Source organism: Plectropomus leopardus, chromosome 3, assembly GCF_008729295.1.
Source record: "Plectropomus leopardus isolate mb chromosome 3, YSFRI_Pleo_2.0, whole genome shotgun sequence".
In the NCBI taxonomy this organism is placed as follows: domain Eukaryota; kingdom Metazoa; phylum Chordata; class Actinopteri; order Perciformes; family Serranidae; genus Plectropomus; species Plectropomus leopardus.
In genome coordinates this window covers 31,159,940-31,173,060 of record NC_056465.1, presented here as the reverse complement: position 1 = coordinate 31,173,060, position 13,121 = coordinate 31,159,940, and the positions used below count along the sequence as shown (strand labels likewise).

At 40.1% G+C, this 13,121-nt stretch overlaps 1 protein-coding gene across 1 annotated transcript in view; it reads right to left on the bottom strand.

The window, feature by feature from the left end:
* The window catches only part of usp24 (ubiquitin specific peptidase 24), a 47,586-nt gene that overhangs the window by 23,849 nt on the left and 10,616 nt on the right, over window positions 1-13,121 (bottom strand). Inside the window, 22 exon segments of the mRNA XM_042482937.1 lie at window positions 205-290; window positions 390-563; window positions 854-952; window positions 1,934-2,044; window positions 2,219-2,285; window positions 2,413-2,546; window positions 2,633-2,686; window positions 4,051-4,191; window positions 4,339-4,415; window positions 4,518-4,629; window positions 5,972-6,103; window positions 6,723-6,872; window positions 6,965-7,060; window positions 7,682-7,774; window positions 9,433-9,594; window positions 9,705-9,800; window positions 9,905-10,012; window positions 10,237-10,340; window positions 11,142-11,256; window positions 11,365-11,523; window positions 12,626-12,700; window positions 12,897-12,962. Coding sequence (XP_042338871.1) covers window positions 205-290; window positions 390-563; window positions 854-952; window positions 1,934-2,044; window positions 2,219-2,285; window positions 2,413-2,546; window positions 2,633-2,686; window positions 4,051-4,191; window positions 4,339-4,415; window positions 4,518-4,629; window positions 5,972-6,103; window positions 6,723-6,872; window positions 6,965-7,060; window positions 7,682-7,774; window positions 9,433-9,594; window positions 9,705-9,800; window positions 9,905-10,012; window positions 10,237-10,340; window positions 11,142-11,256; window positions 11,365-11,523; window positions 12,626-12,700; window positions 12,897-12,962 — 2,411 coding nt within the window.

Genomic DNA, 13,121 nt, shown 5'->3' with positions numbered 1-13,121 from the left:
CACAACAGCATGCTGTGTGATATGTTTTTGTTATTGTTCCACTGCAGTGTAGGAGCGTGGGCAGTTATCCCTGAAATCTAGTGAAAAACAAAACATTGAAAAACAACATGAAACGCTAAAGAAAAAGTCAGAGATGACCAATAAATCTGAAGTGAGCGCTAAAGCTCGTAGTATGAATGTATCCTTAGAATTGTAGTGTCTCACCTGGTTTCGTCGAGGTTAGCCAGCTGGTAAAGCATCTCAAACACATTACACACCAAAGCCATCACCACACCAGGAAGGGACTTCTCCTGGAGACAGAAAAAAAAATGGCCACAGTGTGTCAGAAATGATGTAAGCCTGAGTGTGACCAGAGTTTTGTTAGTACACAGTCATGTCTGAGCTGGTACCTGCTCCAAGGCGTAGGCAGAGTTGAAGACAGCAGAGCTGGAGCTGCTGGAGGCGGAGGCTGAGGACTCAGAGCTGCCAGAGGGAGTGCCAGTGCCTGAGCTCTTCACAGTCAAGCTCTGCTCATCGCTGAAGCCAAGCTGGGACAGCAGCTTCTGGTCCCGATTCATGGTCAACTAACACATTATGGAGGAGCAGTGAAGGGACGGAGTGAGAGAAAAACAGGGATGGAGGTTGTTTGAGGCTGTGTTTCCCCTGCCACACGATCGACCCACCGACAAAGACGAGGTGGCCGAAAGTTTTTACAGTGCATCGAGTTGTAGTTTGAAATGTTCATTGGCTTCAGGGGAAACACGTGATTGGGGGAGGAGTACAACACTTTGTTGAAGGCATGACAGGTACAATTGTATGTTTAAAGCAAAAGAGAAACAGAGTCCCTGTCACTTTCAGAGTGGTCAACACTTACCACGCTGTCATTGGCAAAGATCTGGACATTATCCACCGGACAGCTCAAGTGCTCCGATATCTTCCACCGGATACTTCCTATTGTCTCATTACTGTGGGTCTGCAGGACACACACACACACACAGAGCAGGGTTATTTCCTCTGTAGATGTAAATCTACACGATAAAGGTGTATCAAACAGCTCTGAGGCCACATCCCCACAAATGGGTTTTCTTTTTAAAATGCTGTTTTTGAAACAAATACAGTTTCCGTACAAAGCAGCTTTTTAGCTCCGTCACAGAAATAACCTCCATAATTTCCATATATAACACCAAAAAAATGCATAGCACATTACCATTGACATCCCCTACCTTCTGGAACTATCTCCCCGGGTCCATCAGATTTTCCGAGTCCTTGGACTGTTTTTAGCATCTACTTAAACCCAACCTTTAAAGGCAAGCCTTCCTTTAGAGCCACTCCATGTGTTTGTTTGTTTTGGTCTTGTCTGTCTCTCATTGTACTATTTTCCACATTGTAATTTATTGAAACTCAATTATTTTAAGTGTGTGTACGTGTTTGTGAAGTGCTTTGTAACTGCATGTTCTAAAAAAATGCTATATAAATAAAGCTTTACTTGCATGTCAATGTAAACAGTAATAGATTGTCTGTTCTGCTGCTGGTTGCTCAGTTACAAAAATACTTCGGAGAGGGCAAAAAATAAAACTAGAAATGTCTGTTTTTGGACTGACGACGAGGTGGAATTACTACTGAGAGAAACTCGAGTATAACCCACACAAGAAGGATAAAATCACAAATGCAGAACTAGCTATAACATTTTGACTTGACACACTGTGACTGATAAGACCTTATCAAGAAGTGGATGTGGGCATCTGTGTTTTCAGAAGTCTCAGTTTACACACATTTAGAGTAAAATGGAAACCCACAGTTTTTTAAATTAAAACAGGGTCAACAGTATTTTCAAAGGTCTCTCAGGGTTTCCAAAATGCTTGAATGGTGTAGATGCTAGACTTAAACGTAGCAATGCTTACAAGTCTTAAAACAAAAACGTATTAGTGTGGATGTGACCTAAGAAAAGTCTTACCTCTAAGGTGAAAGTGTCTTTGGTTGACTCATAGGTGATGTGAAGAGTGACGGGGTGTCCGTTGAACGAGGCCCCGTGAGGTAGAATTGTGCGAGGAACTGAGTACATGTCCTAAAGAGAAAAGCACACAAATTTAAAAAAATGCTTTATCTTGCTAATGCTAATGCTAAATCATCTTGTGTTCTTATGGATTGTGTTAATACTATCCTTGGTTCTCATATATTACTAATATATTTACAATTAAAATGACATTGAGACCCTTACAATGAATAAAACAGAGCTTACCTCTATAGTGATGACGTAGCGTTCAGCCAGTAGCAGCAGTCTTTCGATTATCACCAGCTTAGTGGATCTAGATTTGAACATCAACAGTGATTTACTTGTGTTTTATACAAGTCAAAAATGAATTCAATCTCTGTGGTGAGTTAGAATACTGTTAAACAATCGTGTTTTAATAGGTTTAGTAACTATGCTCTTACCCAAACCCCCCTCTGTACCTGGATGGTGATTGTACAGATGTGGCCACAGTCGGCATGGCAGTGGCCGTCAGCATCTTTGTTGCCCTAGTAACAGCATGTGTCAAAGTAGGCCCACCCAGGGCCGAGCTGGCTGCCTGAAAAAAACAGAAGCAGGATTTCAGATGTTGATTTTTGTGAAATGCCAGAATCACTCCTAATGGTAACATATTCAGCTACTCACCTCCAGGCGCTTGTAACAATCAGCTATAAACTTCTTGTGCAAAGACACAGAATCCTGCAAGGAAACAGAAGTCAATATTACACATTGTTTAACTTTTAATGAGAGACAGCTTTAGCTTTTATTAGATAGGACAGAATATTAAGCTTGAAAGGGGGAGAGGGAGGGGATGAAACCCAGCAAAGGGTCACAGGTTGGAGTTGAACCCACGGGCGCTGCAGCGAGGACGACACCTTTGCACACGGGACGCCCGCTCCATGTGACGATGGCTTTAAGCAAGATTGCAGCATCTTAAAAGGGGACCTATAATGCTCATTTTCAGGTTCATACTTCATACATAGTATTTTTGGATTTCTACTAGAGCATGTTTACATGCTTAAATGTTCAAAAAACACTTTATTTTGCTCATCCTGTCTGTGCTGCAACACCTGTATTCACCCTCTGACTGAGAGGCTCTGTTATAGAGCCTGCTCTTACAGCCCCCCTACCAAAAAAAGCTTAGTCTGCTCTGATTGGTTGGTGTTTCCGGGTCTTCTGCATCTCGGTGTCTCTGCACGGTCATTAAAGGCAGCCCATTGACTGTAACGAAGAATGGCAGCACTTTTTACCGTAAAAAAAACACAAATAAAACCTTCTAAAACAAAATCTTCGCAACCGCACATGTTCTCACAGGAATAAGATGTGAAATTGGGGAGAAATTAACAACATTATTGCAGCTAAGATTACAGGTTTCCTGACTGGGTGAAGCTGATGACAGATAATGCTTTCTGTGAACTAAAATATAAAATCAGGTTTGGCAACATTTTTTGGAATTGTATTCATGGTGGAAATAGGTGCCTCTTATTTATTTTTATCTTTCTTTCATCACTCAAAGGGGCATCGTATCTAGCATGTAACAAATGATGATATGCCTATATATATAGCAGTGTATGCAACGTTAACACTTTCAGTGCCAATTCCATCGTGAGATTATGTCAGCCTGTCATGAAAGTGGAAATTACTGTTGAAAACAGAGTTTTCAGAACAATCAAAGCCAGAGGTTTTTGCACACAGAGATACATTTTAATTTTAGGATTATTTATTTGTCTATTTTGTCCCTAAGTAGATGCAGATAGATAGGGAAGGGGGGAGCGAGACAGAGGATGATATGCAGCCAAGGGCCATGGGTTGAATTCAAACCTGGGCTGCTGCTGAGGACTCTGCTCTATAAGGAAGCTTCACGGGTGATTACTTTTAAATGTCAACGTAATTATTTGAAACTTTGGCAACTTTTAAAAACGAACATCCAACATTGTAGCATCATATGAGCAAAAGAAAATAAGGAAAAGCATAATAGGTCACCTTTAAGTTACTGTTTTTCGCAGATAGTGAGACACACATGAGGAAACTGCTTGAACTGCTGTGCACACACACATACTGACCTTCTTCATCTTGGGATTGAGGTTGGTGTAGCTATATGTGATAATTAGCTGGATTGCTTCATTGGCTATCTCTTCATCTGGGGTTTCCATGGCGATGCGCCAGATAAAATCCATCCCTGCCAGGTCAAGGCGCTCCACACACTGAAATCAGATCATGTGAGTTTAAATGTTAACCAAGATGTTTTTCATCTCTATGATTATTTCCAGCGCACTTCAGCTTTCAGTGACAATAAAAGTAGCTGTCGACGTCACTGGTTAAGAAAAACAGAAGCATGAGTAATAACTGACCAGCTGAGTTCCCTGGCGTTTGAGGCGATGGTCACACAGATTCACATTCTCAAAGAACGTCTTGAACAGATTGAAACCTGGGAGAAAGACATAAAAGAAGTTTACTGCCGTGTCACAGTGTCATTTATAAACTAATCCTGAAAGGCTGTAATGCTGTCAATAGTTGTTGAGTCTCTCACCATTCATGGTGATCTCATAGGGCTCCAGTTTTAGGATCTTCTCCTTGAAGAGCTGCTGCTGAACATCACTCTCGAGGTCATGTTGTCCTTTGGTGAACCACTCAAAACACATCTGAACAAATCGAAACACATCATGTTAAGGTTACTGAATCTTGGATACAGAACTTGTGTGTTCTTCAGAAGGTAATCTGCATATTTTTCCTGTTAACAAGGAGCAGCTGTTGCAGTAGTTAGTAGCAGTTTAGTTTGTTAGTTAAAATGCAAACATGTACACTGAACTATGCAAAGGCCAGATTCCACACTGAGGCAGAGGAAGGTTGCTCAGGGTCAATGCAACAAATTAATTCAGTCAGATCAATAAAATTAGACACAGACTAGACAACTAATCTGTGCACAGTGCCTCTTCTGACTGCTCCATTTTATCCAGTTTGGCTCAGCTTCTTTGATTTTTGACTAAAATGTACAGCAAACAGCAAATAACGACAAATCAAGGAACAGTGAGGAGTAACGTAAGGATTAAATTGGCAGTTTACAAAAAAGGTGTTGAATAGTTAATTTAAACTTTTTAAAAATGTGTACAAACTGATAGTGTTTTTACTGTGAAGTACTTTGTTAATTCTCACTTCTTAATTACTTCTAATGCCAAATTTACACTCACAATAAAAACTATAGTTAAGTATTTATGAGATAATATCATAAAGCAGAAACTGAACACAACATATGATCCTTGAAAATACAAGCAAATTGGCTTGGTTTCTTCCAAAAACATGGGAGGGCGATGATTAGCTTAACAAGAAATGGCCCAAAAACGACCAGAAATTAGTATTAAGTTAAAAGAAAACTGCTGGAAAATAGGGGAAAAAAAAGTTTAAAAAAAAAAACAACAAAAATAATAATAAAAATAAAAATAATAAAAAATAAATTACCCCCTGAAAGTGCTAAAAGATTCTGTAACATAATTTCAAAAATGTAACTAAGAGAATTATAAATATAATTTGAGAGATTTTTCTCTCATTTTTTGATAATATCTAATCGCCCATCCCAGCTCGTTTTCAGATTTATTTCCTTGTCACCTATTATTTTTTGCAGTTTGAGGGTCATTTCTTGCCAAGTTGGTCTTTATGTTTTTCCTTAGTTTTGTGAAAGAAAAAAAAAAAAAATCTTAGGTTTCAGAGGTTAAAATGACTGTGAAATGCATCTTAGCGCAGCACAAGAAAACTGATGTCAATCCAGGTGTTCAAAGGATTAATATTTTTATTTTTTTAACTTATTTTTTAATGTATATTTATGTAACCTGTCATAAAAACTGTCCAAAATATAAAGAAAAGAGAGGAATGCATGACTTAATGTTTGCAGTGTCTTTGTTCCTCCAGAGCAGTCATCCAGAGAAAAGGTCATTAAACACAAACAAAAGGCTGAGGACAAATATTTAATTTGCATAAATGCTTTCATACCTCACGGTCAAGTTCACAGACATCTGGCCCGGACACCAGGCACTCCCACAGCTCCTTGGCCCTGTTCCAGACCAGGTAGAGGCTGGCCTCCTGGAGGAAGAAGGCCAGGAAGCGCAGGTGGCTGTCCAGATACTAAACATAGAGAGAGACACGTCATCATCATGAACCTAAAAACACACACTGTCACCATCATGATGCAATACCTGACAGTGTGATCAGTCATTTCATCATATTATTATCATTATTATGACACCACCTGCATTTTATTTAGTTGTTTGTGCAGGGGCTATTTTTGCATTATGGTTTTGTAAAGATATTGTTTGATCTTATTAAGTTTACTTATATTCTCCTATTTTTATTACTGTTATTTGATCATGTTTTTATTTTGATCACCCTCTGCTCTATTTAATCTCTGTGTGAAGCACTATGGTCAATGTTTGTTGTTTGTAAATGTGCTCTATAAATAAATCTGACTTGACTTTACTTAACTAATGGCACAATGCTCCAAATTTAAAGGCAGAACTCGCTCTTGTGAACTTTGATTCAGCATTACGTGCATCAGTCTACATATCATGTATTTCGGTGCAGGGCTACATGAACCAGACTGTGACAGTCCAGCACAAATACACAAACTGCTGGAGCCGCAGCAAAGATGATCAATAAAAAGCTCATTAAATTAAATAAATATTGTCCTGACTCCTGAAATTAAATTTAAAAAGACCTTATGAGAGAAAATCGAACACAAACAAACCTCCTGGTAGGTGTATCGTCCATCCACCAGAGTTGAGCCTGAGAGGCCATTATTGCCCGAAGCGGTCACAGCGAGCCGATGGCAGCACACGAGGGATCCTGTGATCAATTTGACGATCTCAAAGTTCTTCTTCAAGTCCTGGATGATGCTCTGCGATGAGATGGGGAAAGGTTACCATGGAAAATACTGCGCTGACTGTTTCCATTATGTGTTTGTTTGCTGCACGCGTTTGTTTGTGTTACCTTGTCTTGTTTCTGATAGGTCTGCTTGATGAAAGAACGGGTGATCTCATGCAGCTGCCGCAGAGCAGGAACAACCGGCCGTCTGGGTTGTTCCTGCTCTGCTGAGAAGCCTGTTGAGACACACGCACACACGCCAGATGATGATCCACTAACACACACAGACATGGCTAACCAGATTTTGTAATTACATTAGTTTGTCATCACAGACCCACTTTTTTGTAGTTGTGTAAACATGAGAAAACAAATCAGAGCCAGGGATTTGAAACACTGTAAACTTAGCCTGTTTCAAGTTTAAATGTATTCTCTTACAACTGCTTTTAAAGTCCAAATCGAACATCAAACGTGTACTTTTCATGTATCCGAGGCTCTGATTAGATTCCTTTTTGCATGAGTAAATGTGCAGCACTTCCACCAAAGCTGGCCATCCATACAGCAGCTAAATCACTCATTTAAACCAGCCGACTCTCACCCACCCAGGACAAGATCAACACCACTGTGTAATCATTTTTCAGTGCCAGAGAGCCCTCTTAGTGAGGCAAGCAGAAGATTAACACACACCTGGTCAAACTGCCTAATGTCACAATCAAGTGTGAAATTATCAACCTGTGACCAATGAAAACCCCTCTGTGGTCAAGCCCTCCTCCACGATTGGTTGGCAGGCATGAAGCAGCAAGACTGGTCAGTGAGATTATAAATCAAATGGGTTTCTTCTCTTACTTTGGCCAAAGAGTTAGCTTTCTTCTTGCCCCAAGTGCCAGTAAGAAATGAGCTTTGAGTGTCGCTGCCTTTAGAGCCCTCCTGAGTGTGAGTCTAGAAACATACATTTCATTTCAATCTGCACGAGTAAAGAACAGTTTACGAATTCTTGTTTTCCTATTATGTGCATTTAAAATAAACATAATTTCCTTCTTTCTTTTGATTATTTCTGCCCTTAATATTTTCAGTATCCATAAACAAATCAAGACTACTTGGAAACACTTTGAACATATACTATACAGGATTTTCTCTAAAAACGATGTATAGTCATATATAAGTAATATCTTTCAATCATGTAGGACATACTAGAAGTGTGTGGCGATGTACTTTTCTGCAGACACCTTGCCCTTTGTCCGTGTTTTTTTTATTTTGGGTGGTTTATTATCTCTACCAGGCTCATGTGAGGTTCGGGCTTTATAAAAAAGTGGTTAAAAGAGGGCTTATAACACACTGTAGTTTTAATCAGTATAAAAATGTTTATTTATGTACATTATTTGTCAACCATTATACCTTTTCTCTTCACTGTAACTTTACAACATTGTCATCTATTATCTGTACATACACCAGCCTCCACGTATGGCCGCTCAAAGACAGACCTATAGTGGTCGACAAATTCGACCATGTGAAGGTAAACAACCAAACAGAGGTGAGGACTATCAAATGCAGCCTGCCAATCTCTAGGAAACACTGATCAAATATGAAGCAAGATCATGTGCCTGCACTGCATATTTCTCACCTCAAATGTATTCAGAATCATATTTTTTTTTGTGTTAAGTTGCAAAATGACAAAGTTAATCAGCGCCTATTGGCCAGAGTGAACTTCCTCATTTGAGGTAAGAAGGCAGTTTGAAAATTTGAGAAATCTGACCGCAGTTCATGAACAGTGTTTGACATCATTGACAGGCTATCTGTCTGACTGTAGTGATCAGAGCAAATATTACAAAAGGGTTATTCTTATAAAAGTTACCAACTGTAGCTTTAAGTGTTGCCGACTGTTTAAGAGTCTTTAAAGAACTAAAGAGCTTAACTGTTAAATGTGTGGTTTTCTTGGATCTATTTTTATGATTTGACAAATCCTACCTTTATGTGAATGTAGTGTTAAGGTGTTATAAAAACTGTGTTTCTGAGCATCTTGATAAATAAGCTCCATCGACTCAAGTAAATATTGAGGCAGAGCTCTGAAAGAGGAGAAAGGAGAGTAAAGAGGGAGACGCTGCGTGACAACGGCCCTTTGTTGTGTTTGTGGCAGAATCAGAGGGATCAAGGGAATGAACCAAGAGAATAAAGTAGACCTTTATCTGATTTTCAAAAAAAGCTTTGAAATAAATAAAGAAGTCATGACAGACACTTGTTGTTTTAAAAGTGAGCCAGAGAGTGGCCCATAACAACTGCAGCTCCATGGATGCTAGACTCAGATGGAAGAGATGTAAACAGACTGAAGTTGAAGGGCACTGACAAACTGACAAGGACGTGCTAACTGTAGAACAAAATTGTCAAAGCAGGCAGAAAAATGTAAAGGCCCAATGTAGTGTTTCCTTTAAACCCAGTGAGCTGCACAGTGTTTTGCTCTCTGTAAATACAAAATAAACATCAAATGTGTTTACTCTTTGAGCCGATCCTGGAACGACCTTGTTAAACTTTAAACCTCAATAGAGACTCGCCCCCACATCCACAAAGTAAAATACGAAGCATCTGCAGAATGACTGTCTCACCTTCTTAATGTCCTCAATACATTTAATGATGTAACTGCGTTTCACGGTCTCCTTGACAGCGTAGGCGTCGCTCAGAATCCCCAGGTGCTCCTCCAACGCCTGCTGAACGAGACTGGTAGGGAGGGTGGGGAGGTGAGCCAGCTCCCACAGCACCTCCAGCACCTGAACAGACAAACACAATAATGACAGCTACCACACTGCACATTTCCACATCTGTTTATTTACGTCTCGATGTCCTTAGCCTCGACAGAATGACAGATACACAAACAGACCTTTCCTGTTGTCGTTTCAGAGCGAGCCTCTCTGCCGATCCTCCCGATCAGACTGAGCAGCTTCTGCCTCACGCGATCACTCTCAACCTCCCAACTCTGGACAACATGCAAACAGATAATTATTAACACTATACTTCGACCTAAAAACAATTTTTCTTTGAGCCTACTTATTCACAAAATGTCACAGAGATGGCACCGACCTTCTGTATGAGGACGAAGAGGTGGGTGAGTTGATCAAAACTGAACTTCACAGCAGCAGCAGCGATGATTGTATGAATGTTTTCGATCACAGTTGATGATTGGCCCGCCTGAAATGACCACACAAGAATCAAAGGATCAAATAAAAGCAGGGGCATTTGTCTTTTTCAACATCTGCTATCAGCAATGCTTCTATGCGCATAAAATATGCAGTTCAGCTCAAAGTTTAGCAGTTACAAACAGAAAAACTTGTTTCACATTCTCAATCAAAATGTAATAAACAACTCAGACATGACTGTGTTATTAATGTTGTGATGTGTGCACTGGTGCTGACCTGTATCCTCCAGATCTTGGAGAGTTCGTCCAGTGACAGTTTGCTCCCCAGCAACTCAATGATTCCCTTAATTCTCTCACAGTACTGAGCCTGGTCAATGTTACCTGGGGCACAGAAAAATGTAATGAGCACAGTGTAGAGGGTCAACCACAGGCCAAAAGCCCGATCACTTTAGTGAGTTCTTTTTTTTTCGTAAAGGCTGTGACACACCAAGCCAAAAGTTGGTCATCAGTCAGTATCGGTCAATGGTGAGCGTCTTTCACCCTAGTTTTTCCAATGTGTCCCGCATCGTTGGCTATAGTCAAACCTTGCCTGCTTTTTGACGGCCGATTGAGCATGTTGATTCAGTCAGAGAAGGCGGAGCCCGTCAGTCAATGAAATCACAGTGATTGGCAGTTTAGTTCAGAGAATAAGAGGAGAAACGGATGTGCGCAAAGTGAAAAAATGACTTAAGTCAGACAGGTGAGATTTAAAAAAAAAAAAAACATAATATATTGGGTTACATTATTTTTTTGCTATTGAAATCTTTGGCAGAAACGGTTCATAATTGTTTGTGATAATGTTAGCTTGTACATGGTTAATATGCTTCATTCTTTCAACAACAGCTTGTGTTGTCAATGTGCTAACGGGCTAACTAGCGTCTTGAATCCATCCTGTTTGTCCACCATTTTCCCTCTTTGAATGACGAATAGAAACTACTGTCACCTGCATCTATGGAGAGTTATTTTCCCATTTGGCCATTGGCTGTAGTCTTTAATGTGTTCAGTGCAACTTTTTGGCTGAGGCACAAGTGACGTGAGGCGACTCAACAGTCGGCCTTTGTCACCACTAATTCTTTTATATCGTTTTGGTGTGTCTGACTTAATTTTCATCATTTTGTGGCTCAAAATGATAGATTTTCTTACCCTCCAGTGCTATTGATAGGACCGAGTTCTCTACCAGCCAATCCAATAGTTTATCTGTGTCAATGGCATTTTTCACCGTCTTTGACACCGTACTCTCCTCGATCAACTTCGTCACCTGAGAGAAAAAAGACACACCAAAAGAGACCAAGCACTGATTGAAAAACACTAGGGAAAAATCGGTTTAGTTTTTCGACTTGAGAGTTTAGGATCTACAAGAGCTGACCTCTTTGAGGGAGTTCATCTTGGTAGAGAAATGGGGGGTTTTGAGCATGCGCAGCAGTGTGTCCAGCCGCAGGTCATCCACCACAGTCACCAGCTCCCTCTGGAACCTCATACACAGCAGCTTGATCGCTGACAGCAGGTCTGGGATGCTCACCAGGCGCTACAGTTAACGAGTAAATGAGGAACAAGTTGTTAGAGTCCTTAAAGATAAACTAGAATAAAAAAACACAAATTTGTTCTTCTAACAAATCTTTTGTTAGATACCAAATATATTTTTTGAGCAATTTTTTTCTCCCAAAATGCATCGGGTTATCTTGAGCTCAAGAGCATTACATAAATGAATCTAATCAAATGTAATTTGGGGCTGCTAGTTCACACTGACTGTCATTTAAAACTGCATTAATTGTTAAAAAAAAATGAAAGGAAACTGGCATGCTCAGTGTGTCGAGTTAATAGCGGTTAAACAAGGTACTCTGTGGTGGGTCAAAAAAGAAAAGAAAAAAGAGCCAAAAAGAACCAGCTTATCTAAAAGTGGTAAAGTGGTCTTTTGGGGTGGCACAGGCACTCTTCTACCGGAAAGAAACAATAAGTAGGAAAGAGAAGAATAGTAGGAAAAACTCCGACACATGTCAGCACAACTTCCTGATGAACGCCACCATGCTGAAATGTGTTGGCGTTCTTCTGACTTTTCTACTTAGTTTTTCTCTCCGATACAAGTGCCCGTGACCGCTCCAAAAGACCACTCTACCACGTCTCGGCAAGCTGGTTTTTTTTTTGGCTGCATTAACTGTTAGCTAGAGGAGTTTTGTTTACATTTTTAGTGTGATTGTGCTCTGATTTGTTAAGTTCTCCCTCTTTCTCCTCCCCCTAATCTTATCTACAGCTCCATAACCTGCCACAGCTCTGTGTCTCTCCACTGCTCTGTATTGTGCTGCATTTAATGGCTACACTCACAGCTAAGCAACCCAATTAGATCTGAAAGACTTGATTTAAATCCCTCTTATAAATAAACTGCGCCCACGTATTCTGTTTCACAATGGAAGATTTTCACTATCCTCCAAATCGATCTGTGTAGACGCCCAGACCAACCAAAAAAAGTCACAAGTGCAGCAACAAGGACATGATCCCTCTCTGGCTTCCCAACATGACTGTACAAATAAGATGGACATATCACTCCCGGGAATTGAACACAAGTGTTTTTGTCCCTGCACTGTCTCTCTTTAAATTTAAGCGATGAGCGAGTGACAAATATAAAACACTACCTTGTCTTTAAGGTCCTTTTCCTCCAGGTTCTGCACATATGTGATCATCTTATGGATGACTGGATCGAGCATGGGCTGAGAAAAACAATGAGACTTTATTGGCTACTGCAGCAGAAAAACAGTAAGAGGATACAGCAAATAAAAATAGAATATAAATCTCAACAGTGTCATATAAACAAACACAAGTGAGCATTTTAACACTGGAACAAGGTTAGAAAATGGTATATATTACCAAAAAAGTGTGTATGTGTGCACGGATGAGTTAGCTCACCTGGACGAGGCTGGAGTTTAGGTATTCTGCACCAACTCCAAGAGGCTGGACCAGAGCGGACACACACTGTGTAGGCAGAAGGGCAGAGACAGAGTATCTCAGGCATGTCACAAACCAAAAAGGAAATATTGATACTTATTGATGCCAGCTGAGTATGACAAACTATAGGCTGGTTTCAATTAACCCTCAAACTGCGCATACTGAAATTGCAAATATAAAATGTGC